Raw genomic sequence first — 26,806 nt, 5'->3', positions numbered from 1 at the left:
GTTATGCTTTGCTCTGCAGAATCAACAATGAACAGGAGTTCACTTCGACCCAGTGTACCATTGTTGAAAGTGTGTTACAATTTGTCTTTTCTTAAACATTCAAATGTTAAAATCCATGTTAAAGGACACGGCGGGGATCTGTTTGGGTATGACTACAAATCAGGGAGTCCTTGTCCTTGACATTCAGCTTTTTAAAGTCACCAGCCTGTTCTACTGACATATGCTGTGCTGCACACAAATAACTCAGTGGAAGAAAAACTGTGACCAGATCAAACAGGGTAGTATTTGGCATAGCATCTCAGTGTAATAATAACAACAGTGGGTAGAAGATTTTATGTCGTATCAGAATTTGCAATTGCAATCTTGCTTTTTTTTGATGACATTGGACAACAAACGTGTGCTGCCTGCATGGTGCTTGCAGATTATGGGGTGGATCGAGAAATAAATGCAGAGTTCTAAATAATTCCTGTTCACTACAAACAAAAAATGTTATAGGCAAATCAAGGGTTTTGGGGCCATTGCAGAAATTCAGGAAATTCTTTGTGATTAAGGTCACACATTTTAAGAGAAAAGAAAAAATTGTCAACGTACCTCGTTGCTTCACTTTGAAATTTTAGATCAACCAAAATTTGGGACTTTAATCTCAGAGAATTGCGGAGGTTTTTTTTCTCGCAAATTTACGACTCAAATCCATAGACTGTATATAGGAGGTGGACGAAGTCATCATGATGTCACCCATTGGTTTGTGGACTGCTGTTTTTAAGCCTCAAGTTCGTCGATTTGGCCGTCGCCATCTTGGACTAGCTTTTTGCAACCAATGTACGGAAGTTACTGGAATGTGAAGGAGTGACGTAGAGTGAAAGTGTATACGGCTCTGGTAGCGACAGCGACCTGTCATTACAGTAAGCATACTCTACTTTATGGTCTATTGTACTCTAAATGGGACCATAATTTACTAAATGAACATCATGCTGTATTGAAGAAGAAACTAGCGATTGAGACCATAAACTCATGTTTACCATGTTTATTGAGGTAATAAATCAAGTGAGAAGTAGGGTTCCAGACTTCCATACACTCGGACATCTTTTTGCAACCAGAGGAGTCGCCTGGTGCTAGCCATTAGAGAAAATGCAAATTCTAAGAACCGGAGGTTGCTGCCTGCTTAAATCTTGTAAATTCTGTATTTTTTTCAGAATATTGCCCCGTCCCCCACCTCCGTAATTATTGGATTAAGTGCTTTGTTGCCTCAATATAGTTAGAGAACTAAAAATACTATATTTTGTTATGAAAAAGTCATATTTTACCACAATTGAGCAGAAGCAAAATACCAAAAGTTTATTATGGTTTCTGTTGAGTGAAATGCACTTTATCTAATCTGCTCAATTTGACCCAGTTATCAGAAGGTTAATGTAATTTTATTGATATATTCATGCTTGATATAGTAAAGGTTTAGTGTATTTGTTAGCCAGCTGTATGATGGTGCTTCTGTAGACCAGATCATTTGAATTCAGTTCTGATTCAGTCTTCTGTCTCAATGTCCACAATGGCCTTAGCAACAGTTTACATGTGAAATATGTTGAATTATTCATTTAGCCAAGAACAAAAACGGCCATATTATGTTGTAGTGCTTATGTCTACATTTTAAATCAGAATTCACAGCACATGAAGGGCAGAAGAATCTCAAACCCGCCCTCTGACCTTCTGGAGGAATCATTAAGAGCTTTGTAGTGAGAGAGTTGATAAACGCATCAACGTTCTGTTCATGCCTGTATTATGATTGTAATAACCCTTGTGTAGGCTTCGTTAATGAGCACACATAACGTCATCTTGTCCCAAGCCACTTGTAGTTTTGAAGTGTGAGCATAGTTCATTGTACTAGGCCCTCTTGAGTTAATGTAGGCTTTTATTCCTGTGGGTAACGTAGTGTGTCTGTGGATACCAGGTAGGAGGGACACTGGAAAATGGAATAAAAACTGTGTGGTCGGATGTGGAGGCTGCGCACAGTAAATTGGCCTTTCAAGAGCAGCTTTTGTGAACTATTTCCCTGTTGAGATTCTTGATCCCATAAAAAAAAAAATTCATGAGTTTGTGTGCGCGCATGCGTGTGAGAGCAAGCGAGGATGGAAGCATGTGTCTTGTGTGTGTCATCATAAGCTCATTATTTTTCTTTTCTCCCACAGATCTGCAACCTGTCATCACCTCTCCCAGCGAGCGTGTGTGTCGGGGCACAGCGGCACTTCTGTCACTTTGTGCTTCCAGAGCCCCCTCAGCATCCACAAAAAAAAACCCCACCCAAAGACCACAGGCTGCAGGATTAGGTGAGCTTAAGGCCAAGTGCCTCTGGCTGCTTGTACTGGCTACCTCGCCACATATTCAGGATAATCCTAGTTTTCTCACCTCTCGGCCTGCCGCAGCAGGCTTGTGACTGAGAGCTTGTGAGGTTTGCAAAATGTGTTGTGAGGTATTTCCACTCGCCCAGAGCCATTCAGAGAAACGACTGAGGGTGGTGGTCCAATCACAGGAGGAATTAAAGCTTTCTAGTCAATCAAGCAGAGTCCCTGTAGTATTTAACAGGATTGTTTCAGAGGAGGGGCTACATTTAAAAGCAGCTGAAGCCCTTTAACATGTGTGCATGTTGATTAATCATCCTGTTGCGGAAATGAACATGAATTTAACCTCTGCCTGTTCAGATGAACTGCTACTTAGAGGAAGTGGAGGTCTGATTGATTTTCTGTCACATGTGAGTGAACTACATGCAGCTATCAATGCAGACGTTTAGCTGAACATGTGAATGCCTGTATTATTGGATACAGTCGCTCAGAAATATTGAACACATCCCCTATAACACAACGAAGCACATGCAGGGCACACAGCCTAATGTAAACGCACCATCTCGTGTGATCACCATACATTGAGCCATACAAAGATACAGTTTCCTTGTATTTATTCCTCCTGTGTTTGTTGTTTATGACACAACGATGTGTGAGTTTTTCTTTTCCCGTGAGGCCACATAAAGTTCAGAGTCCCGAGACACATCGGCATACATATCAATCATTAACGTTACTGCTGTTGGCATCCAGGCATTAACCTAAAGTATGAGATATGTTGTGTGTTGGTCATACATGTGTCACACATCCTTTATCTCCGGTAGCGATGTGCTAAGGTAAGACCTGCTCGTGAGGTGAATCCATCACTGTCACGCATGCCCGTTGATCATATAGACTCTTCCTCTGTACAGGTCTAATGAAATAACCTGCTGCGCTAAACAAATCAGCATCTCCGTCACTGTCAAACAGACGTTTCATCTCTGCAGCCGCTCACAGAGTAGAGCACGCACTTTTTGAAGGTCTTACTGAAAGAGAGAAGCACAGGAGCAATTGTTAAGCATCAGCACAGGCATGTATTGTAACAATCCTAGCTTGAAAATTACTTTAAAGGAATAGTTCGGCATTTTTGGAAATACACTTAGTAGCTTGGCTCTGTGCAAAGGTAACAAAATCCACTTGCCAGTACCTTTCAACTGTGTGTTCAGAAAGTGAAACAATTCGCCTTCCATCAATCACGCAAATTTAATTTTCACTCCAATGTAATAACTGTACAGACGTTAGTCAGAAGCCAGCTAGCAATGTACGCACGATCCGTGTGCATGTTTATCTACAGCTCAGCCTCTCACCGCTCTCGGACCTCGTCAGGAACTCTGGTTTTTCTGGCATTTCCCTCTTTCTCATTTTTTTTTTTTACCTCTCATCTCTGTACATTTATGAAGCCACAGGAGAAGTTCAACTCACTTGGTTGCACCTTTGCCTCAGTTGGTACCGGGCGGCAACCTCCTGGTCTGAAAGGTGAAGCCAATGTACTTAATTAATTAAACATTGTAAACCTGATTTTAAGGTTACAATTGCTAATTTTTACTCTTCCTCAATACGCCATCATGTCAATTTACAAAATTAATAAGGGTGAAATGGACCATAAAGCAGGGTATGGTTTAGGGCGTGGCTACCTTGTGATTGACAGGTCTTTACCACGGTGGTGTCCGGTCTGGGTGGTGTCCGGTCTTGGTGTTGACCATGTTTTTTGTCTTTGAACTTTCATCATTTCACATTCGGTTTCCATTTTCACGCTCCAGCCTTTACGCTAACCTAAGCTAACCGGCTGCTGGCTTTAGCTTCATATTTACCGGACAGACATGAGAGTGGTTTCTATCTAAATGTATTTCTAAAACATTCAAGCTATTCCCTTAAACAAGAATATAGGCATGTGTTTTGATGATCTTAACTTAAAACTACTAGATGACTGGAGATGTACCAGCAAAAGGTTCTTATTTGAAAACGGATCCAAGTTAAAGCCATCTATCTTTCCTCCGCTGTCCCCCTCTCAGAGTGAAGAATGGGGTCATCTGTTGCCCTGCCGTGCCTGCTGCTTGTTCTGGGCTTAACCACTAATGTATGGAGCCTGAACCCGGACGACCCCAATGTCTGCAGCCACTGGGAGAGGTGAGCATTATCCACATATGTTTGCCACAGTACATTGAATTTTAGATTTGAAAGAGAACCTGCTGTAGTTAAGCAGCGCACGCTTCCAGCACTGACGTTGTCGATCTTGGAACTTTTTCGATGTACCTGCTACAAGCGCTCTTAACTAAAGTTCCAGATCTATTCCCAAATCTATACAGCAGTATATCGATCTCACACAGCTCATGTCGCCAAGCTCTGAGAGATGGGAGGAGTTGCAGCTTCAAATGAAATACGCAGGCAAATTGATCAGTGTACTCTCATCCCAATCAATCACGACAGCCATGGAGCCTGAATAATTATTAGTTGTGCTGGGCAGTGTCATTTATGAGAAATAAGCAGGAATAATTTCTGTCCTCGGTACAAAGGGGCGGAAAGAAAGCTGTGAAGATATATGATCTGAATTATTGCCTGACCAAGGTGAGTGTACTTAGGGATCGTGGTTCCACCTTGTTGGCATTGAAATGAATTCCCTAAGTGGGTTGTGTTCGTGGCTTTGAGGTCCCGAAATATCCTCAGACTGCCTCCGGCTGCATATATCACTAACATGAATCGCCTAAAAGCTCCTTTCAAGTCCTTTCTTTGCATATCAGTCATTGTGTTACTTTGATTGGGACTGTGTCCATTGACAGGACCTGTGTGCTGTTATTGTTTTTTTTCTTTCCAAACATCTCCAAGGAGCATGAGAATCTATGTTCCCAGGAACGTTTACGGTGATTGCAGCAAGTATTCAGATCCTTTACTAAAGTAAAAGTACCAGTACACCAATGTATAAATACCCCTTAAGTCAAGGTAGTCTAAGTATTATCATTATATTGTACTTAAATTAAGAACGTAATTGTTCGGCAGAAAAAATTCTCCAAAGCAGAATTTTACTGTTGTAGCTGGTCGAGGTTGAGTAACCACGTTTTTATACAGTTTAACAGTTCAGTCCAGTGGTTCCCAACCTAAGGGTCAGGCCAACCCAAAGAAAGACGTGACAGATCTGACTCGAGATGCTCCATACAGTGAAGGAAGTAAAAACTAAATTCTGCTTCACACATTATTTATTTTTTGTATTATTCTTCGTTTTTTTGTGAAATATTGGATACTTTTTCTTTTTTGTGCCTCAAACAATTAATTAGGAAGTGAAACCCTCTGAGAAGTGAGAACTGCTAACAACTAATAGAAAAAATCTGACACCGCTGATTTAATGTATAACAATCAATTGTATGTAAAACTTACAAGGCCAGTTGTCTCATAAATGTAGTGGAGTATAAAGTGTAGTGGAGCTGAAGTATAGAGTAGCATAAAATGGAAATAGTCAAATATAGTAACATTTTCTCACAATTGTTATTAGTACATATACAGTCTAACTTTCTACTACTGGTGTCTTTACATTTCTGTCTTTTAGCTACGCTGTGACTGTTCAGGAATCCTACGCTCACCCATTTGACCAGATCTACTACACCAGATGCACAGACATCCTCAACTGGTTTAAATGCACAAGGCACAGGTACGTTTGGAGGAGCCTCCTTATTTGTCCCCATATTTGTTTAATGAGTGACTCACCCTCCACTGTCCCCCAAAATCAGAGCCCAGTCATTGAAGGCCCGGCAAATGTCCTTGTTAGTGTGGCTGACAGTGAAGTGCTCAGAGGTAGGATGCCTCTGACTATAATCATCTCTCAGTAAATGTTTTAATTACTCCATTAAGGTTTATAGTGGGCATCCAACTATATAAGTACACAGAGTCACCTCCCAAATATTGGCTTTTATGTAGCAGGTGTTTTATACAAAAGTCTTTTAATTCTCTTTTTTCCTCCTCATACTTGCCAATAACGACAAATAAACGTGTTATTTTTACCTGCTATATGTTCGGTGCCCTTCAGAAAGAGTCATTCTTTACGTCACGTAGCTGTCTCGGTGTGTTTTCTCCAGGATCAGCTATAAGACGGCTTACCGGCGGGGAGTGAGGACCATGTATAGGCGCCGCTCGCAGTGTTGCCCCGGTTACTTTGAGAGCGGAGACCTGTGTGTTCGTGAGTATCCTCTTAACAAAAAAAAATCTCCTTTGATGATGACATTTCAGGTTATGTCTGCTGGGCTTTTAGAGAACAGGAGTAAATATTAGGATTGATTGTTACTGTGGGTGGCTTGCCGATAAAGCCACTACTCCCCGCCAGGCCACCATCGGCCTTCCGCCTCTGCCCCCCCCCACCGCTCCAGTCTGATCCTCTTTATCGTGAACAACCAATAACACACCACCACTACCTCCTCTGTTAGCATGCCACCATCCATGTGTATTTACTCAGCTTAAGGTGATTGAGCGTGATTTAATATGAAGGCACAGTAGTCTGCTCTCTGCTTTGCCCTTCCAGTAAGAGGAATTTAATTGACGTTGTATAACAATGAGAAAAATTAACGAGCCAGCAGGGTTCTGGTTACAGACTGAGTGGGTATAGCACCCGCCATAAAACCACCCTGGAATTCAATAACATAAAAAGAGCAGAAGCCGTGGAAATTGGACTGTAGCAATGTGCTGATAACAACCCTTCCCTGTCGTTTTTATGGCTTCATTAATGGTCATTGATTTCTATTTTTATTCACTCACATCAAACTGAATATTTTTGCATGTTGGCCAAATAAAGACAGAACATATAACTTCTGAGAGTTACGGTTTTGATATTCTCGCCTTAGCTAATATTTTATTCCCTTTAAGTGAGATTTGAATCACTTTTTAATATTTTCCTAGATTATTTGCAACATGAGGGAGTTACTGACACAGTGACTGCAGCCGTGTGGGTATGCTCTCTGACCACGGCTAGGCTTGTCCTTGTCTCGACTTTACTGGCCTCATGGCAGCAGAGCACCGGGAAGCCAGCCAGCAAAGAAAAAGAGCTGGTGTGATTATCTGGGGGTCTTGAGAAGGGAAGCGCAGATTGATCAATAATGTATTCATTAACCATTTGACTGACAATGGAGCTATTTGTTCATTTACAGTATTTTCAGGGTGTTTACCAGGTGAATCTACAAAACGAGGAGGCGGCACTCTCATATCTGGCCTCCCCACTGTATTAACAAAAGGTTTTTATTTTGATATTATGTCAGACTCAGAGTGAAAACGGCTGCCCTCCCCTTCAGGTGAAGTGGGGAGACTGAGTTGATAGGGGCCGAGAGGGCAGTTTTGCTTTCTGCTGCCTTTGCAAACTGTTCCACCCCTTTTAATCCTAGGACTCTCACTACAAGGATTAAGAGATTTGTACTCCCCGAGCTTTTTTGCATAGAGTGACAAAAGAGTGCATTGGAGAGCAAATCGACCCAAAATGAACTCAAGTCGTCTATTTCAGGACATTTTGTTGTTTGCTAAAAGTAAAATACCCCCCCTTGTGTATTGTTAGTTTACTGTAGCTTTCTTCATGAAGTCTATTTCATTAAAAGGCCAACATACTTCAACAGTGTTTGCCTCTTAATCCTGCCCGTTTTGTTTTTTGTCATGGCACCACATCAACACTTAGCTCCAATGAGAGACATCTAAATGACTCTGAGGATGTGAAGACCTTGAATGAACCACAATTATCACATAAACGCACACAAGGCGAGTACTTCTAACATTATCTTTAAGGATGTTTTTCTTTAGTTTGTTGTTTTGCTTCACTCTGTCTTCTGGAAGTCGCTGTCTAATGTTGAACTTTAATCCATTTCTTGGTAATTAGTGCTTGAAGTTTTCGACTAGAGGTCTCTATTAATTTTGTGACCTTTGATCTGGCGTAAGTCATTACCTTAGTCTGTAACCAGACTATGTAGAGAAAGTGAGGAACCCATTTCCCTCCTAATAAGCATGATTATTACAGTTGTGCATGAGGGGAACTCGCTAATCACAACAGCTCGTAATATCTTCAGAGGCTCACAGGCTCTGCAGGGTTATGAGTCCCTCTTCCTGCAGTGCATTTAGGCCAGATGACTTCTGCATGACTCTTGCCTGTCCAGTGATGCAGTGTAATTCCAAAAATGATTTAGGCGGCAAAATTAATCGGGTTTGGGAAGATGAGATTTTTTTCCCCAGAAAGGGATTCTGTGCCTTTGATTTCATGTTCATTTTTGGCTTTGTTGCATTTTTTTTAATGCATCAAAGACTGTTTTTAAAATGAATCATCTCTGTGCTAGATAGAGGCACGAGGAAGAAGCTTTGGAGGGAGTTGTTAGATATGTTCTGTAGGCATATCTTTGAGATTGATTTATCCATCAGCGTCATCATAATGTTCCACATTTTGTGCACTTCATTTTCACCGCTAGTGTACTACAAAACTACTACAAAAATCACAAACACAGACTTTCGCTGGTGGGTCTTTTTTCCCTTACTGCAGCAAAATTCTCCAAAAACAGGGAGAATAACGCACATGGGGAATAATAAAATCTATTTTATCAGACATTTTAAAAGATTGTGGTTTGGTCAAAAATATTGAATTTATTAACACCGAATGACAATCACCAATTAGCTCCATTGTTCCCTGTTCTGATAACACCTCTGCATAATGAGTTAGATTAGCCTTTTATCTAGATGAAAGACTCAATTTTCCAACAGATTCCTTAGACATGAGTTAAGCAGAGTGATTCATGAATTTCAATTAAAATGAAAGACCTACCTCCTCCTACTTTATTATGCCATCCCTTCAGAACACCGGTTCAGATCTCAGGAGAAGGGTGCGCTTTATCCTTTCTCCCATATTCAAAACTTCATTTCCATATTTCTTTTTTTATAGAAAGGATGTGACACATTTGCATTTCCCTGTTCTCGCTGATCAGAATTTGCTGATTGAAAGTAAACGAAATCAATTCATCGTGGTGACATTGAATTCGCCTCCTCTTCTCTTTTGAATACTCTGCATACTGTGGACTCATTGATTACAGGTAGTCGAACTCACACCTTCGTCAGCATAAAACGCTCAAGCTCCTATCCCTTTTCTTTTCGCCGGCTTACTGTAATTAGACGGTTTTCTACCAGAGTACTGACGCTCAGAAATCTGTCCTAAATTATCTTTCAATCTCTGGTTTACCATTTTTGCCTTGAGAGCGTTTCCGCGATTAGCACCGGCTTGTGGGTGTTTGGGATTCACTCCTCTTTCTCCTCTCTCCCGCTGCATCTCTCCCGCTGGCGGTGGATCCTAATCGAAACCTGATTGAGTGATAATCTATAGTAGCACTGTTCAGGCCTGCAGCCAGCTCTCCACTGACCTCTTTGCCTGCAGGATGAGCGCCATAGTGTTGCACACAGAGCTGCAAAAGCACTCCAGGGCGTATGTCAGATGCTTTCCTGCTGCCCTTTTCTCACTTTTTTGATCATAAAACAAGAACAAATACAGAACAAAAGAAGCATCGCTTGGATGAAGTGTTGGATGAGGTCTGATCAGTTAAGGCGACGGTCTGACTGTTCTTCTGCCCTTGGATTGTGTATCATCCCTCCACAGGCTGTGCTAGTGGACTGCTGATTCCCATCAGGTGGGGTTTCTCTCTCGTCGTTTTGGCCTGACTGTCTCATTCCTCAGATAAGAGCCTGTCTGTCTTAACCCTGCTGGCCAGATGACCTTGGCTGCCACAGATTTATTCATACTAAGTTCCTATTTTTGTGATACTTTTACTTCTTGGCTTAACACAAAAAAATGGCACTGTGGCAAAAAAAAAAACCCTCTCCTTGTAGGTCACTATATTATCCAGCTGAACCAAACCTCCAACTCCTGTGAACACGCTCCCAGGAATACTAATGCCGACCCAATCAATCGGGTGCCGTGTTGCTCAATATGAATGATCAAGAAAACTGCACACTTAGTAAACACTGAGGTGCCTGGACCTGCAACATTAAAGCATCACCATATGACAAAGCACCGGCTGATCAAATTAGAGGGGATTTACAGCTTGTTCTTTCATTGCTCAGCCTTCTGATAACAGCTCGTTTTGGAAAGTAAAGCTATGTGATAAACAGAGATGCTAACCAAGGACTCAATCTCCGAAGAAATCATTGGGCCCAGTGTCAAGTAGTGCAGATGGATGTTGAATATGAGTGCCATGGCTAAGATTTAGTCCCCTGATGGTATTAGGGAGATATTGAGTGTTCAATTTTATGGACCATTTTCTTTCAGCTGTTATCTTGGTGGTTTTCATTATGCTGTTTATTGGTGGTTTAATGATGTTTTACACTCTGCTTATGTGTGTGTGTGTGTGTGTGTGTGTGGTAACTCAATTATACACTGATGAGAAAATGTCTCTGTGTGTCTCAGCTCTGTGTACAGAGGACTGTGTCCATGGTCGCTGTGTATCTCCTGATACATGCCAGTGTGAGCCTGGATGGGGCGGACTGGACTGCTCTAGTGGTGAGTGCACTTTACTCCTAAACCCACAATTAGTCACTTAGACTCATTCATTCCTAAATGGCGTTCACAGCCAGTTAGCCCGTAAGAATTTACTGTGAATCCTTCAAATGTTTTTGCCTCAATGTACGTCTATCTCAAAGCTGCTCAGCTTTGTATCCTCTCTTCTTAGCAAACACAGCCAGTGGAAGAGGTAAGTCACAATGAATTAATTTTCCTTTGCTGGAAGTGGAAGTGATTTCCCACCCCCCCCCCCCCCCCCCCCCCCCTGTGTCTGCCGAGCTCTCTGTTATGGTCTTAATCATGATTAGACTGGTGCCTATGACTTGTTCACTGGAATGATGGATCAATGCCAAGCTGAAACAAACCATTGTGCTGGCCTTTCTGTTTACTGGGGTTTCCTCCCAGCTCCCAGAGCTGCTCTCCAGGCGGGATGGGAGGGTGGAGTTCGGGCATATCCATCCTGCAATCAGCTAAATGCTGGTAAAACGCGTCACCGAGGCCAGAGAGGGGGACATAATTTATTTACTCCTTTGTGATATTTATGTCTGCAGAGAAATAGTGAATGTGCATACAGGAGGTCAGTGACCCAGTCAACATTTCTGACCCCAAATTCTTAACTTCAGCGGTCTGCTCCCAGTAGCATTTAACTGTTATTGCCCATTGCATATTTAAGAATGATTAATGGGAGCTAAAATCATATCATCACTGTTATTGTATAGATCTATGAGTTTTCATTAGCAAGAGAGCCATTCCCTGATTAGCAACTGTGTGTAAATCAGCTGCTCTGGCTGCGGCGGCCCGGTGGAGGTGGATTCATGATGACGAGTCTGAGCTGTTTGCTGCTGCTCACTCCTACAGACTGGTGAGGGTCCACCGGGGAGGATGTGAGGTTCAGGGCCCCCAAGGACTCTTGTCCCACTCTTGGTTGGTTAGGAGTGCAGCCGTGTGTGCATTTCAGCCTGCAGGTGCTGGGCTAATCCACCTTATTAAAACAGACTTGATGATTGAGACGGAGGCATTATTCATAACTTTAGATTTCCATACCAGGCATGATTCCAGGCTTTTTCATTTACGAGCTTTCATCTGTAGAAATGAGGAATGCGTGCCAATTTTTAAATTAAATCTGCCCTCTTTTTCCTTCATGTAAATGGTTCAGCATGGCTTTTTTTTGTCTTTCACGGTAAATTTTACTTTCACCCAGCTCAGGTAGGCGATGTGAGCTACAGTAGTCCTCGTGTTAGTGGATGCAGCCGTCATATTATTGGTCAGGTGGGCTGAAAAGCACACTAATAACATTTATTCAGTTCCAACACAATCAATACCATGGTTTATTCGCTGTTTATTTTACCGCTGTTATGTTTGAGTTGAGGTATTTATGTTCACATAAAAGTCAATCCCCTGATTCGGTAGCTGGTGAGAAGGCAAAGTGAGCCGGTCACATGATGCGTGAATGTGATGAAAAAGTGTGCAGCCCAGGCTTGAGAGATGAAGAGCACCGTGGGATGCTGAGCGGCCTAAAGCCGAAGTGACAGCCTTTCAGCCAGTGATCTGGAGCTACATCAAAGGTTTGGACCTCATTTCTGGAGCAACACCCACCAGGAAGCGGTTTTGTATATGGGTCAGGTGGTGAAAATAAAGAGTCGGACTGTTTGCGGCCAGAAAAGAGAAGGCGAAAAGGTGGGAGAGTACGCTGTGTTGAGTGCGGTAGCAAAGGCTGAAGAGAGATATCTCCTGTTTCTCACCTGCTGGTGTCCACCTGCTGTAACCGTAAAACATTTTATCCTCTTCCCTGCCTGAGGCAAAGGTCTCACTGAGACCACGCCTGCCCTGTGACCTGCCTGAAGTCCTGGGGTGTCTTAGACTCATCTCAAGGACACACTGGTAGATGTGGACCACTGATAAAACGTCAAAACATAATGTTTGCCGCTGACTGTTGTTTGCGAACGCTGTCTAGTTCTACATCTATGACACGTGGATTTGGAGCATTCTGAGTTGAGGTTGTGTTCTCCCAATAGAGTGATGAATGATTAATTGTTGTTGTTGGTTGGTGTGATTCCTCTAATGCCTGTGTGTTGTGTTTGTGGAACATGTTTCTCTGATCACATGTCATGGAATTGATTTGTTTTTTTGCTGTTTCATTGAACAGCTCAGGGTATTAAAGCAGTGTGGTGACATGTACCTGTTAATGTTTGCTTTGTTTGTTCTTCTCTGTTGTGCTTGCGTGCTGTTGCTTTGCCTTCTTCTGTTTTTATATTGAAATGCACTGTTTGTCTTCTTTGTGCCACTGTGTATACTTTGTTTTTGTCAGTAGGGTTCGTCTTCAAAAACAATGTAAATAAAAAAAAAAAGACTCAATAAAGCAGCCATTTTTGCAAAGGCAATTCAGATAGATGGAGCTCTGCTTATGGGACTGAACAGTATGTCTTTAGTCATTTTAGTTTACTGAAGTATAGTGCTAGGCTTTGCCAAAGTAGTTATATTATTGGGTGTAGTCTGCAACAAATATAGTAAATTGCTGTAAAAACAACGGAGCAATATGAGATGAAATGGGAAATCAAATCTTTGTAGAATATCATGAGTTTATTGAATGAAAACTATATAAAGATACGATTTTCTAAATCTTATGAGTTTCTTGGGTTTAAAAGTAGACTTTCCTTTTCTAAAGTTGCAGAGAAATGACCCAGTCTCTCTGCCTCCATCGCTGTCTACGTTTCATATGATTTAATGCCTCTTGATGAGTGTCACACAGGGTCGCTATATGCTACAGTAATAACACCTTTCAAATAAAGAGAATGATAAAGATGGACATTAAATGTACAAGGTATATTTAGCTGCGACTGCCATCACTTGTAAAGTATTAGGTGCAATGAAGCACTATCATTGATTTCATGTGCATCAATCGGATAATGACATGTTCCAAAGTGCTGAGGGAGATGAAATATGCATAAATATGGAGCTTTTAGTGTATGGAGCCTCTCCTTCTTCTTGGATTTTGCTTTTCCTTGTTGCGGTGGAAATGTTTACATTGTTGTACAGAGATTGTAAAAATCAATGCTACCAAGATAAGTATCTGATAAGTCGAAGGAGTAGTTTAGCTTTGTTAACCACAAAGCATCTTTTGTGTTTTAAGAAGAAATCTATCACACTTAATAGTCAAATCTAATGTGGTTGGTCAGCCGTGGTCCATGAGGTAACATATTCCTCCCTAATGTATTCAAATGGTAAGGCAGCCACTGCTGCGGGGGCTACACATGGTTAATTGATGAATGTGGCCTATGAATACTTGTTTATGGGATATTGCACCAGACAGAGGGGGCTACTGCTACTTATTTTATGTTAATTGTCAACTAAAACAGTAGGATTATTCATTATTAAGGCTGTAAATCGGTGATTGGTTTCATTAGATATTGAACTCATTGGGCTGGGTCAAGCAGGGATGGTAGATATTTCCTTTAGCTTCATTAACTTATTTATTTGCAGATGACATTTCTTCCAACCAGCGGGGACGCGATATGAAAGACTAACCAGACCAAGACTGTGCAAGTAAACTTCATTTTGCCTTGAAAAACACCCTTGTGAGGACTCCCTCTGGCACCCGTCGACAGAATTTACACGTTATAATCAGAAGTGCATCTGAGCCAGATGGTTCCTCTCCAATCCCACAGCAGCAGGGCATTGACATGCATCGCTGTCAAAGACCAAGAGACTGTGAATTACACTCACTGGGACAGAGATGCAGACACAGATTTACTGTGGCTACACTCGTCCCTCAAAACGTCTCTGTCCTTTTCTCTCAACACTTCTCTCTTCATTAATCTTACATATAGAGAATTCAATGTGTGTGTGTGTTTATCTGTGTGTGCCATTGAATGTGCAGAAAGGCAACAAGTCGCTTGTCTTTGAGCTGATGGCCCCATATCAACAAAAAACTGAAAAAAGTGAGGTTTGATCTCCACACCAACTTAAAAAAAAAGAAGTCTAAATCAATTGAATTCCTCATTATACAACCATGTTGGAGGAGACATTTTGGGAGAACTATAAATATTCTAACTATCATTCTGAAAGAGGTTCCTTGTTGCTTGTAACAGTCGATGGCGCCTGTCTCATTCATTTTGATAGATCAAAGGGCTCAGGCATCTGTATTTCTCGCGGGGACAGAAGACGGACGTGTGCGTGTGCGTGTGCGTGTGCGTGCGCGTGCGTGTGTGTGTGTGTGTGTGTGTGTGTGTCCATCCATCCAGTGTTGACCGAGCTTTGTTTTTGTATACACTGGGCTCCCGGTAGTGTTGCAATCAGTTTATATGAGTTCATTCTCATTGAGATGTCCTCTCATTTCTGGCTCTTTATCGTACTGATGAACTAAAGCTGGTTGTACCAGTGTTTTTTAAATTCAAACTTAACCAAGTTATTACATGTTTATTAGTGTAAATATTTAGTCCCAAAACTGTCCTGCATTAATACTACGTAAGCTGCTTTGGTGGTTGTGTGTTTTTTAAGATACTGGTGAGACACTCGAATACAATCCAGGAAGTCCAGGTTGAGTAACCTCGTAACAAATCCATGATTTCAAAGGCTTTTCAGATGTCAAAATTCTACACAGCGGTTTAAAGTCTGAGACAGGGTTTTACAACTCTGGAAAGTTACTATGGCACCAAGTGTTTCATCTTCGATCGCAACAATTTCGAGTCAGAAACAGTAGAATGGTATAAGTAATTAGCAGGAATATGTGCTTGCACGTATTTGAACAGCTGTGCGACGACATCTGGCAAACTGCTGTTTGCAAAAGTTGAGCCAGGCTTCATTTTTTTTGGACGTCCTTGTGTGGTGTTTTTCCAGAGCCCCCTGTGTTAGCACCCAGCCCAAATAACTGTGGTTACAGTAGTTTAGCGTAATCAGATATCTTCCACTCATTCTAAACTGCATAAATACTGCTGTACAAACTCTGAAACACACTTGTTTCTCCATGTTTGCATATATAAATAAAATAAAGTCATACCTACATGTAAGATCACAAGGTAAAGGTGCCCTGTAGAGCAGGCGTTCTCAACCGTTTCTATCTCAAGGCCCAATTCTGATTGTTTAGAATTTGTACGAGAAACCCCTTCCCAAAAAAATTAGAAAAAAACACAACATGACAAAAAACAAACTTGTTGGAAATATGTGTCAGCTGTAATATATAACCTCCTAATCACTGCCTGCCACTATGAATCCAAATGTAACGTATTCAGGGTCATATTTCCTCAACACACACTTTGGAGGTTGTACTGGTGCAGAGTTGTCATTTCGCTCCATTTGTGTCACTGCATCCGAGGAAATGTTAGCTAGCGTGGTGACATTTAGACGTAACTGCTCATCAAAATTAGGCTTTTTGAATTTGTATGTTTTTATTTATGTGAATTCTTGAGAATATTTAGATATAAAAATACTAGTTTTGTCAGTTACCCCCAAAAAATATTGTTGAGTTGAGTCTTTGCAGTAGTGATTGGAGACCATGAGAGCCACGTAGCTTCTGTACTTGGCTGATGTTGTTGCCACGGTGGCTGTTGGACTAGAAAGACTTAACAACTAACCATTTTCTAATACCTGTTTTATGACCCATCCAGCCAGCAGGGGGCAATCAAGATGTTTTTGCTTCACCTTTGGACAGCTGTCATGTCGTCCATCTCTTCATACATGGTACTCCATGCAACCACATCCTGCTGGTGCTTTTTGATTGACAGTTGATGGCAGTAGAAATGTAGACTGCAAGCTGGATGCAAATAATGCATGATTTGATTTGGTTGTGCAGTTTAGAAACAGACACTGATGGTGGCGGTTAAATAGATCAGATTGAACTGTGTGGATGTTACTGACGAGGCTCTGACAGAGATGTTTAAAGATGTGGCTCTCTAGTTACTCACGTGACTTATGTGTGGCGTAAATCACTGCACCAACCCTTTAGCTGGCTGACTGAATTAATTGTGGCACACGCTTTGTAGCTGACAGCCTTCTTTACTGCTGAACACACATGCACAAATGTTGATAATGTGAAAAAAATATTAAAATATTCTCAGTGAAAGGGACAAACAATCTTTTGAAGAGGTTTCGCATTAGTATCATGCATTAACTGGTTTGACGCACACATGCATACATGTCTTTAGAACATAGTCTGTTCATGTAAGCCTCATTGGCCCAGTATGCAGATTGACTTTGCCCGGCTCTTAAGATTTTTTGTACCATTAAGCAGGATTTATTGTTCCCCAAGAGCTCACTGCTCCATTACCTTTGGGAGGATGCCTAAAATGTGTGTGTGTGTGTGTCTGTGTGTGTGCTTCTATATAACCTGAGCACAAAAAGCCGATGGATATAACTGCACATCCTGGTGATGGTTAGGATGATACGATCATTTTGAACAGAACAGAAACAGTATCCAGTCCCACTGGTCATTATCACCGTGATGCTTATTAGTCAGTCAGGGAGAGAGAGAGAGAAGACACTACCAAGCTCTGAGAGTCTGCATAGATGGCTTGATTTAATAAGGACATTAAAAAGCCTTATCTCCTGTCCTTAAGAGAAGGTCAGCGTGTCTAAAATAGCTGAAATGCTATGATAACAGTTTAAAGAGATAAGATATGTCCTGAATACTAATGAAGATAAAAGCTGTTTTAGGCTTATTTCACAGTCTATAAGTCACACTTGATTTTGTGTTCTTTTGCCATGTTTATGAAGTTTTTTAGCAAAGATTCTTCATTATATTTTTTACATTTTCTTTGTTGATTCATTGCCTGTGATGATCTTTTCACAGTTCTGTGTGTGGTACACATAATTCCACACACCTGATTCAGACTGGCATGGTGTTAAAACGCTGGTGAAGTCTCTCCAGCAGTACCAAATCTTCTCCTTTCAGTCCTTAATTTCATTTTTAAAGTGAAGCAGCGTCTTCTTTGGAAGCTTTTAGATGAAGAAGTAAAACTACTCTTTACTGTAAAATGAAAAGAGAAAGATTGGATATAATTTAGTTTTTCTTTTTTCTTACCTTTGTAATCATCTCACAGCTCCTAAAATTTCTACCCCCAGGTTGGAAACCACTGATCTTGACCAGTGGACATTTTTGGCCCCCTAAAAACAACAATGTCTACTTGTAGCCCCTCCATAATTGGTTGCATACAATGTACAATACATCTACAAGTTGTGATAATTTCAAAGAAAGCGTGATTCTATTTTTAAAAGGCTAGATGCCTGAAACTACCCAATAATTAACAAAGAAAAGATTAGAGAAACGCCTGAAAGGCGTGAACAGAATATTGCGTAGAATAAATTATTTTTTTCTGCTTTAATATCCTGTTAATCATTTCGGGACCCCTCAGATTGAATTTCCAACCCCTTGTAGAGGCGTCCCGACACTCAGGTTGGGAACCACTGATCTAGACTACACTCATGCAAAGTCTCATACAGTGTATATTTGCAAGATATTTGTTATAGACACCCGCATCATCTCTCAGGACCTTGGGTTCATGATGATTTTGGTCAGAATAATAGCTTGAGGTGTAACTCTGTTCTTAGGTATCACCACAGTCCTTTGGGAGCAGTGTTGCAGTGTCCTTGGTTTGCTTTGGGTGTGGGAGCATATTAGCAGTCTTTCTCAGATCCTCTGGTGCACCTGCAATCTCCTGATGTTTAACCCTGGACTTCATTGGAGTGTTGCAGTGATTACAGGCCGTCCTGAGGGACATCGATTGTCCTGCTCCTCCTAGGCAAGTCCCACACAATGCTGACGAATGAACTCGTGGCCCTGCCAAGTCCAATTAACTGTCAGTGCCGCATCGACGAGCTCCTCGGTTTGTTGAGAGTGAAGAAAAACAAACTTTTAATCAAATTTGCCTCCGGGCCCCAGGGTATTTGGGGTTGTATTTTGCATTCCACTGTGTTCTGCCTCGCCTGCAGTCGTGCCGCGCTCTCAGAAGGTTATATTGCATGTTGTTTGTGTGAGATAGCAGAATGCCTGCACCTTACTTTTAATGACAGCCCTATCTTTGCACTCAGTCTGTGACTGATGAATCATCCAGCGCTAGTATTTTATTATTATACAGTCACAAAGCTGAAAAAGAATAGGAAGCTAGGTCAACTCATACAAAATTTATTTGCCCACTCTGGCATTGTTTTATATAAAACGCAGTGCTTTGGTCTGTGAAATCACAGCAGAGTAGAGTGTATCTTTGGTGTGACTGTCGGTGTCTATAATGTCTATAAGCACTTATGTCTAGTTGATCAATATAAACTCAGGTTACGATTGTGCAGATATGTTTTTTTTCAAAGCATTAACATCTCCACAAATACCCTTTGCTAATTCTACCAAGGTCGAGATAAACAAATCCACTCTCCTTTACTGTGATTAGCGTAATGGAGACATTAAAAGCCAAGAAATTCAATTAAATTGGTGTCTTTTTGCACAGAAAAAAGGAAGAGGACAAAACGCATAGCTAGGTCGTACTAAGTGGAACAATGAGATGTAGCTTGGGATCCAAACATGAGAAAAGGGCATCTGGATGATAAGGATCAAAGGAAGTTCGAGAGGAAATGTAATCATTACCAGACACAATAATGCATTCACGAGGATGCAATCTGTGTTGTGCAAAAATTTGTTGAAAAGCTAAAAAAATAAACCCCGACACAAAAACAAGGTCAATGCCACTGACGTCTTGCACAGAGCAGCCGAGCATGTGTCGTCGGCCAAGTCTGAGCAGAAAACCAGACCTATAGGAGTTCATCATGTCCTGTGGCGTGAACTTCATTAAGACCCATCAGTTGAATTAAGATGGATAAAAGACAGAAAATGCTGACTTACTGGTTCAGGCACCCGCATCCTCAAAGTGATGAGTCCCCCCTGAGAAATTAGATTTGCAAAGAAACTTGACACCATGTGATTCTCGGAGCCTCACACTTTAAACATTGGCTTGTATTATGATTCTGGGACTCACTTCCATTCCAAGCGAAGGCATACTGTAGTATGAATGACAAAATCGCCCTCAGCCACAGAACAAAAAGAGGGTTAAGGTCCATGGATCAATATCACCGGTGCTTGACTCTGAAATAAGGTTTTCGATAGAAATGTTTTCTCTTATGTCTTCTGTCTGCCCTCAAACTAGACAACTTCAGTTTAATCAAAAGTGACCAGTGATTAAATCTTTTGTTGCCCTTGTTTTAAATATTTTAAACACTCTACCGTCACTCATAGTAAACGTCATGTGGACTGAGATTTAGGATTTATGCCCCATGCTGACAGGTGCTGGAACCTCCTGCTCTTCCCAGATGGCTCGATTCATTTCTTAGCTGCCTCTTGCTCTCTCTCTCTCTCTCTCTGTCTCTCTGTCTGTCTGTCTGTCTGTCTGTCTGTCTGTCTGTCTGTCTGTCTGTCTGTCTGTCTGTCTGTCTGTCTGTCTGTCTGTCTGTCTGTCTGTCTGTCTGTCTGTCTGTCTGTCTGTCTGTCTGTCTGTCTGTCTCTCTCTCTCTCTTTGTCTCTCTCTCTCTCTCTTTGTCTCACACACACACACACACAATACCGCCTAAGTTGCTGTTGTATACTTTTCACTTCACTTTGACTTTGAGAATCGGGGAGAATAATTCATGGACCTCAGCGAGTTTCAGAGGCTGGAAGAACAACACTGCTTTCAGAGCCAGCAGTTCATTTGAGATGAACTTTTTTAGGGGGAAGAAGTCTCCAAAGGGTGCGCATTATCCTGGAGAGATGATGGTATAAAGGAAAAACCCTTAATCTACAGTTTTTCTGTGTTAATCAAAGGCTAGAGATGTTTTGCTGCTTCCGTCCTTTCATAGCCATCCATCCGCTGCTGCTGCTCTTAATTGAGCATTACGCAGTGTTGTGGTTTTCAAACTTCTATTTTTCAGATATTTGAATATTTCACAGGACCCCGTGCTAATTTAGTAGGCTATTAAACACACTGCTATACCACATTTTTATATAAATATCAATCCAGCAGGACTTTTGTGGAAGTGAAAATTATACATTTCTGGTCTTTTAGGGCTTCTGTTTTAGTTTTTTTTAGATCATTTAAATTTAACTTTCCTCATACAATATAACATGTCAGTCTGTTGGCATTACTCATGGTCAGGCTGGTAGAAACTCTTCCAAAGATTTATGGCCTCATGATGAGCATTTGCATAATGTGAGATCATTAAAAAGCGATTAGCCTTGTGTTTGTGTGTGTTTCTGTATTGTTGGGATTAATTTGGAAGGTGGATAGGCACAATGATTGTCCGTCTTTAAACTAAATCATGTTTGTGTTTACAGCGAGGGACGAATCCATACACTGTGACGTGTTCGACACATAAAATCGGTCGTTTGACTAAACAACTGACAAGTGCTGTTTGCTTACACTCCACAAACATTTTCATTCACACTCCTCTCTTTGTTGCTCGATTTTACGTAAAAAAAAAAAAAGTTTTTTAACGTTTTTAATGCTCTTTGACTCCAATTTTATTCCTTTTATAACTTACTCCAAAGGTACAACCGAAGGTCATTCAACTAATGAAATTGATGGATGGAAGACATTATTTACACCCTTACACAAAATGTTTTGAATGACTGGTCTGCTTGTAGACGTCCACCGCAAAACATCTGGCATGGAGGCCTGTAAACCTAGTGATAAGTGATCAAAAGTACCCGTCCTCTCTACCTAGGATAATACTAGTTCAATTTGTATTTTAGATTTGGACTCAGCAGAGCATACAGCAAGCGACCTAGTACGACACCCACCTCACTCACCCAAAGCGGCCGCACTCTCAATTATGCCTAACATTAAGCCTTAATACAATTTAAACGGGTGAGGTGTAAAAAATAATCACCCTCTGTACAGTATGTAAAGCAGTTAAAATGTCACTAACAGGAAAATTTGTGATAGAGACCAAAACAATTTTTTGCACCACGTTGTAAACACTTTTTGCTGTGAGGTTTGGCATTTTTACATGGGGGGTCTATAGAGACCGTCCTGCTTTTGGAGCCATGCCTTTACTGGCCATTTGAGTACCTGCAGTTTTTGGCACCTCCACATTGGCTCCATTTCTGCACTGGAAGTTGAATCTTGGAGCGAACAAAAGCAATCAATGTCAGCAAACAAATGGCACAAAAATGTGTGTTTGCAACATACTGAGCATACTGGTATAGTCACCTGTGAATTGAATTATGCTGAAGTGTAGAAGTGGCTCCCTGTAGCGTATAGGATCCACTTTAAAATTCTCACTCTCACTTACAGAGCACTACACAGTCAGACTGCTGCATATGTGGCTGAACTACTTCGCCATTATTCACCCGCCCACGCTCTCAGGTCAAACATGTTAAATTATCTGTCTGTCCCACACACTCGCCTTAAGACCCGTGGTGACCGAGCTTTTGAGGCAGTAGCACCAAGGTTGTGGAATGCTCTGTCTGCACCCCTACGGTTTGCCGTTTCTGTGAACTCATTCAAAGCTCAGCTCAAGACCTGTTTAGACTGGCGTTTGTATAAAATTCATGTCCTAGGCCCGCTTTTAAGCCATGTTTTCATTTTGTACTTTCTGTTTTTTGTGCATTCTTAAATGTAAATTATTGGCCCTTAAATGGTCACTTTGTGTTTTCTATGTTTGTAGTTCTGCTCCTGTTAAGCACTTTGTGACTAATGTCTTTGAAAAGCGCTTTATAAATACATATTACTTACTTACTTAAGTAATTCAAGAAATTTCCTGTGGACGTTTTAAAACATTTATTACTGAGAAAACTTGTCACCATTTAAGTACAATATAACTGTCACACATTTAAGCTAACCGCTGTTCTCTATGAAGGATTAAAGTGCCATGTTTCAAGCCTCAAGATGTTTTGAGCATTAAGTTCTGAAAAGACTGAAGGTAAAGACAGTCATGCAGTACTCGTATTGGAAGAAGACATCTTCGCTGCAGTTTTGTTTTGTTTTAGGTTGCTTCCTATATCACATTTTCTCTGTTTGTGAAGTTGTATGTATAATTTTCATGTTTTCAATGTTTATTCACAAAAAACAACACTGCACACTGGTGATTTCATCCAGGCTGTGAGAGTGACCATCAGAGGGATCATTGAAATTCATAAAGAAACAAAATGATCAAATTATTCTTTCAAAATGATATTTACTCGCCGGGCTGTAACGACACTATCTACATTTAACTCATTCCTGTTTTGTTATTTGTGCAAATGTGTCAGAAACATGCTGACATTAATGTTTTCCTGTGGTGTGATGTTGACTGTGATGTGCAGTGTGCTACTCTGAGCTTGACAGCTGCAGGCTGCTGGTGTCTCTATAGTGTGAAAAGCTGCACTGGTACTAATATTTGTACTGCTTTTATTACCTGCTATTTTCAGTACAGCAGCCTGGCACGTACATAGATAATTCATGTCATGTTAATGTTAAAACAGACTGGTTTAAAAAATCTCTTTCAAGCTTGTTCGCCCTGATATCAAGTCCTAGATTCACCTCTGACTGTCTCCGCCTCCTCTGTTTGGAGAGAAACCAACTTGTGTCACATTAAAGTCTCCGTGTACGGTAATGTTTACATTAAATCCAGATCGGTTCATGGGCTGAGTTGAATTTTTTTCATCTCTGCTGTTGGATAAGTCAAACTATATGACATAGAGGTGCACTAATTAGTAACATGCACACATTTAACAACTGCAGCTTTCTCTAGTTCAGAACCTAATTTATGACAATTTATGCAAATCAAGACAGTCATAAGATAACCATTACCTGAGGCACAACAATAACCCTTCACACTGCAGCCTCGCATAAACAGTACAGGTGAAAGCTGTCATGTTACCACTATAAACCACCACAGGCTGTGAGATTGCCATGTCGTCAAGTTGTGTTCATCTCATCTGAAGCTGATGTTTTAGTATATTTTCTATTTCATCAAGAAATCTTGGGCTCTCTGATTACATCCTCTCACATTTAAAAGACTGGTGGTGCAAACTTTTTTTGTTTGTTTTTTATTACCCTATCTATTGTACATATTAACAAATGATACAGCAGCTCTGGCTTTCTCAGGGTAAGAGTATGTGCCTTCTCTAAATGTGGTTTAGTAAAACTCACTATGATATTATTGGATCATAATCATTGATGCTTTATTATGTAGCATAAGCTGAAGGCTTCTTTAATGTTGCAGTGGATCGAGGTTGGGCGTATTTTATATAAATACTGTTTGGTAGTTCTATCTATGACAATGCATCTTATTGTATTTACTGATATGTTTTATTTGTATCATCTCAATCTTAAAGGTAACTAATAACTATAGCTTTGAAGTAAATGTAATGTTGTTAAAGTGCAATCTTTAGGTGAAATATGTAGAAGTATAAAGTAGCATAAAATGGAAATAAAGTACAAGTAGCTGAAAACTGTACTTAAATGCAGCACTTGAGTAAATGCACTTCACTACTTCTTGTGCACTGAGAAGCCAAATTGTTTACACACTCCGCTGCATCAACACCACAGCAAACATTCATGAAACACTTCCTTGATGATTCTTTCACTTTCTCATGATGCTGATGGGGGTGCCCCTATTGGCATTATGTGAACGTACATCAGTCTCCACTCTGTGACTGCACCCCTTCACATCGACTGCTGTTGCCCCATGGCACATTCTACTTCATCCTAATTACGATTAATAATTGAAAATAGGAAATCAATGTGTGCAAATTAAGTGTGCTAACAGTGGGTTTTATCGGGTTGACATTGTTTTTGAGCGGCTACGCCGTTGCCCGTGACCGAGGCACAGTTCTGTGTTATGACTGGGATATGCAGCACAATCGTGACTTTATTTATACTCCAGTCACTGTGTACCGCAGATAGACGTCCACCTCTGCTCTGATTGCTTTCTTGTTGTTGTCCTGTGGCAAGAGAGCAAAGGCTTTGTTTTTTCTGCAGGAAGAGGGTGAAGGGTAAATTATTAATTGGAACGAGCAATGGGCTGTGTAACAATTTGCTGATCCAGAAGCTTTCATGAGCCGTGTCAGGTGCTGTTGAACAAGTGACTGGTGTACTGTGCTGAGGCAACAGCGTCTCTCACAACATGCTTGCGTTACCGCTCAACACAGCCAGTTTTATTAGAACGAGAAGGCTGCTTTAAGTTGCATCACTCTTAAGTGCTGGTTTTGAATAAAGCGTGAGGTCACTTGGTCTTGTCTGTCTTGGTCAACCACCGGCCCTGTGAACCCTGTTCGTGCTGTGCTGCAGAGGAACCGGCTGGCACCTGCACGGCTCTTATTGATCCGGGTTCACATCCTGAATAGAGCTTGGACAAATGATCAGATCCTCCTCGGGATAAACAACCAGGCTGGACCTTGTAATCAGTAATGTATAGTCTTACAATAATTAAGTTATTCGATCATTAGTTTGTGGTTCCAAATAGGCAAACAGTCAGATCTTGTTTCTTCTAATCGAACTGCAAAGTAGTATCAGGAGGGAGCAGATGGTGCATTGTGGTCTCAACGGCCTGAGCTTCAAACTCTGTTAAAGAGAGTCTCTGTGTTGTGGGTTTGGTCCCGTGTTGCTCTTTCCCCCAGGGGAATGTGAACACACAGGGGCTCAGCTAAGATGAATTAGGGCAGGACAAACGACACGCCCAACAGCAGAAGCCGCAGCACGCTATTATTCCAATTCAGCAGAACTGCCCCCATGACTATTGGCAGTTTCTTCTGTATATTTAGAAATTCATTTGTCAAGCTCACAGGGATGTATCTAAACTGTTTACTTGTCGTGTCTGGGTTTTCTGAGGACTAATAAATAACTGTGCAATAGGTGTCAGCAGAACATGGAGGGGACAGTGGGGCCTGTCTTGGAGCGTATTGGCAGATTTTACAGTTTAAATTTAACAAAGCTGAGAGACATTTATCACTCAGTGCAAATCTACCACTTTACACAACAATCATCACTTTCCCTCAAGACCCTGGTACCAGTGCTGTCGTCTTTTCGCTCTATTAGTCTGCGTCATTGAGCAGGGGAGCTGTGATGAATAGCTGAATGTTGAGTCGGGCTTTTATTGAATAACTCCTATTAAAAATGGCTCATATTGACTAAAGAACAGAATATTACACATTCTTGTGTCAGCTAAATTATAAGGCAGAATTGTTTCATTGTTCCTTTAACACATTTTGAAATAGTGACTTGCCCATATTAATTCTGGTCATGAAGTGTGATTTGAAAATTCAGATCTGTCGAGGGGGACAAAAAAAGAAGAGGACCAAAGCTCGGTGGTACAAAGCGTGAATCAGACAATATGAAACCCAGAGGTGCACGTTTCTCGTGAGGTAGAATGCAGGAGATTCACAATGAGTCACACTTTGCCTTGCCACAAGCTCTGCTAATGAGTAAGCGAGGAGTAACACTGCTCTCAGGAGCCAGAGCATTTTGCCTCCTAATGTCTTGTATGAGTTGAGTTATTCCCCAAGTGTCAACAGTGTGTGTTAATAATAGCGATGTGACAGTGAGTGACTCGGGCAGTGAGGAGTGAAGTCGGGCCGTGTGCCAAATATTCCAATAACAATAATGTAGTTTTCCTTGTTAAAGTTGGCAAAACAGCAAGCGACTGTCTGCACCCACCACCTTAAGTGGCCAACGTTTCCAGTTTTGATTCACATTGAAGTTTGCGTTTGACTTGCGTCCAGCTGAATAAATGAAGTCTAAAACTCTGGTGCATTGGGGACATATATTCTGTATTTAAAGAGCTTGAATCAGGCCCTCATTTTGAACTTAGCTTTGAGAGGCTTTCTGTGGCACCGGCTCCCCCTCGTAGAGAACGGGGACAAACATTTTGCAGGAAGAGGCCAAGTTCATGAGAACTTCTGGATGCAGTCAGCTGCAGAAAGCTGTTTGGTTTTAATCCTGTTGCAGGCAGCCCCTGCTCATGCAGACTCGGAGCACACTTCAAAGCGCAGCACCACCACGATGGCTCTCTC

At 41.3% G+C, this 26,806-nt stretch overlaps 1 protein-coding gene across 1 annotated transcript in view; it reads left to right on the top strand.

The window, feature by feature from the left end:
- Nucleotides 1-4,419: 4,419 nt before the first annotated feature.
- Nucleotides 4,420-26,806, top strand: part of megf11 (multiple EGF-like-domains 11) — a 49,347-nt gene continuing 26,960 nt past the window's right edge. The window contains exons 1-4 of the mRNA XM_076089763.1: nt 4,420-4,493; nt 5,905-6,006; nt 6,431-6,531; nt 10,765-10,857. Of these exons, the coding sequence (XP_075945878.1) occupies nt 6,471-6,531; nt 10,765-10,857 (154 nt within the window). The 5' untranslated portion in view covers nt 4,420-4,493; nt 5,905-6,006; nt 6,431-6,470. The remainder of the gene's footprint in view (nt 4,494-5,904; nt 6,007-6,430; nt 6,532-10,764; nt 10,858-26,806) is intronic.

This window comes from Anarhichas minor, unplaced genomic scaffold, assembly GCF_050575085.1.
Source record: "Anarhichas minor isolate MPS153535 unplaced genomic scaffold, ASM5057508v1 ptg000011l, whole genome shotgun sequence".
In the NCBI taxonomy this organism is placed as follows: Eukaryota; Metazoa; Chordata; class Actinopteri; order Perciformes; family Anarhichadidae; genus Anarhichas; species Anarhichas minor.
The sequence above is the reverse complement of the archived record's forward strand: the minus strand, read 5'-3'. Positions and strand labels throughout refer to the sequence as shown.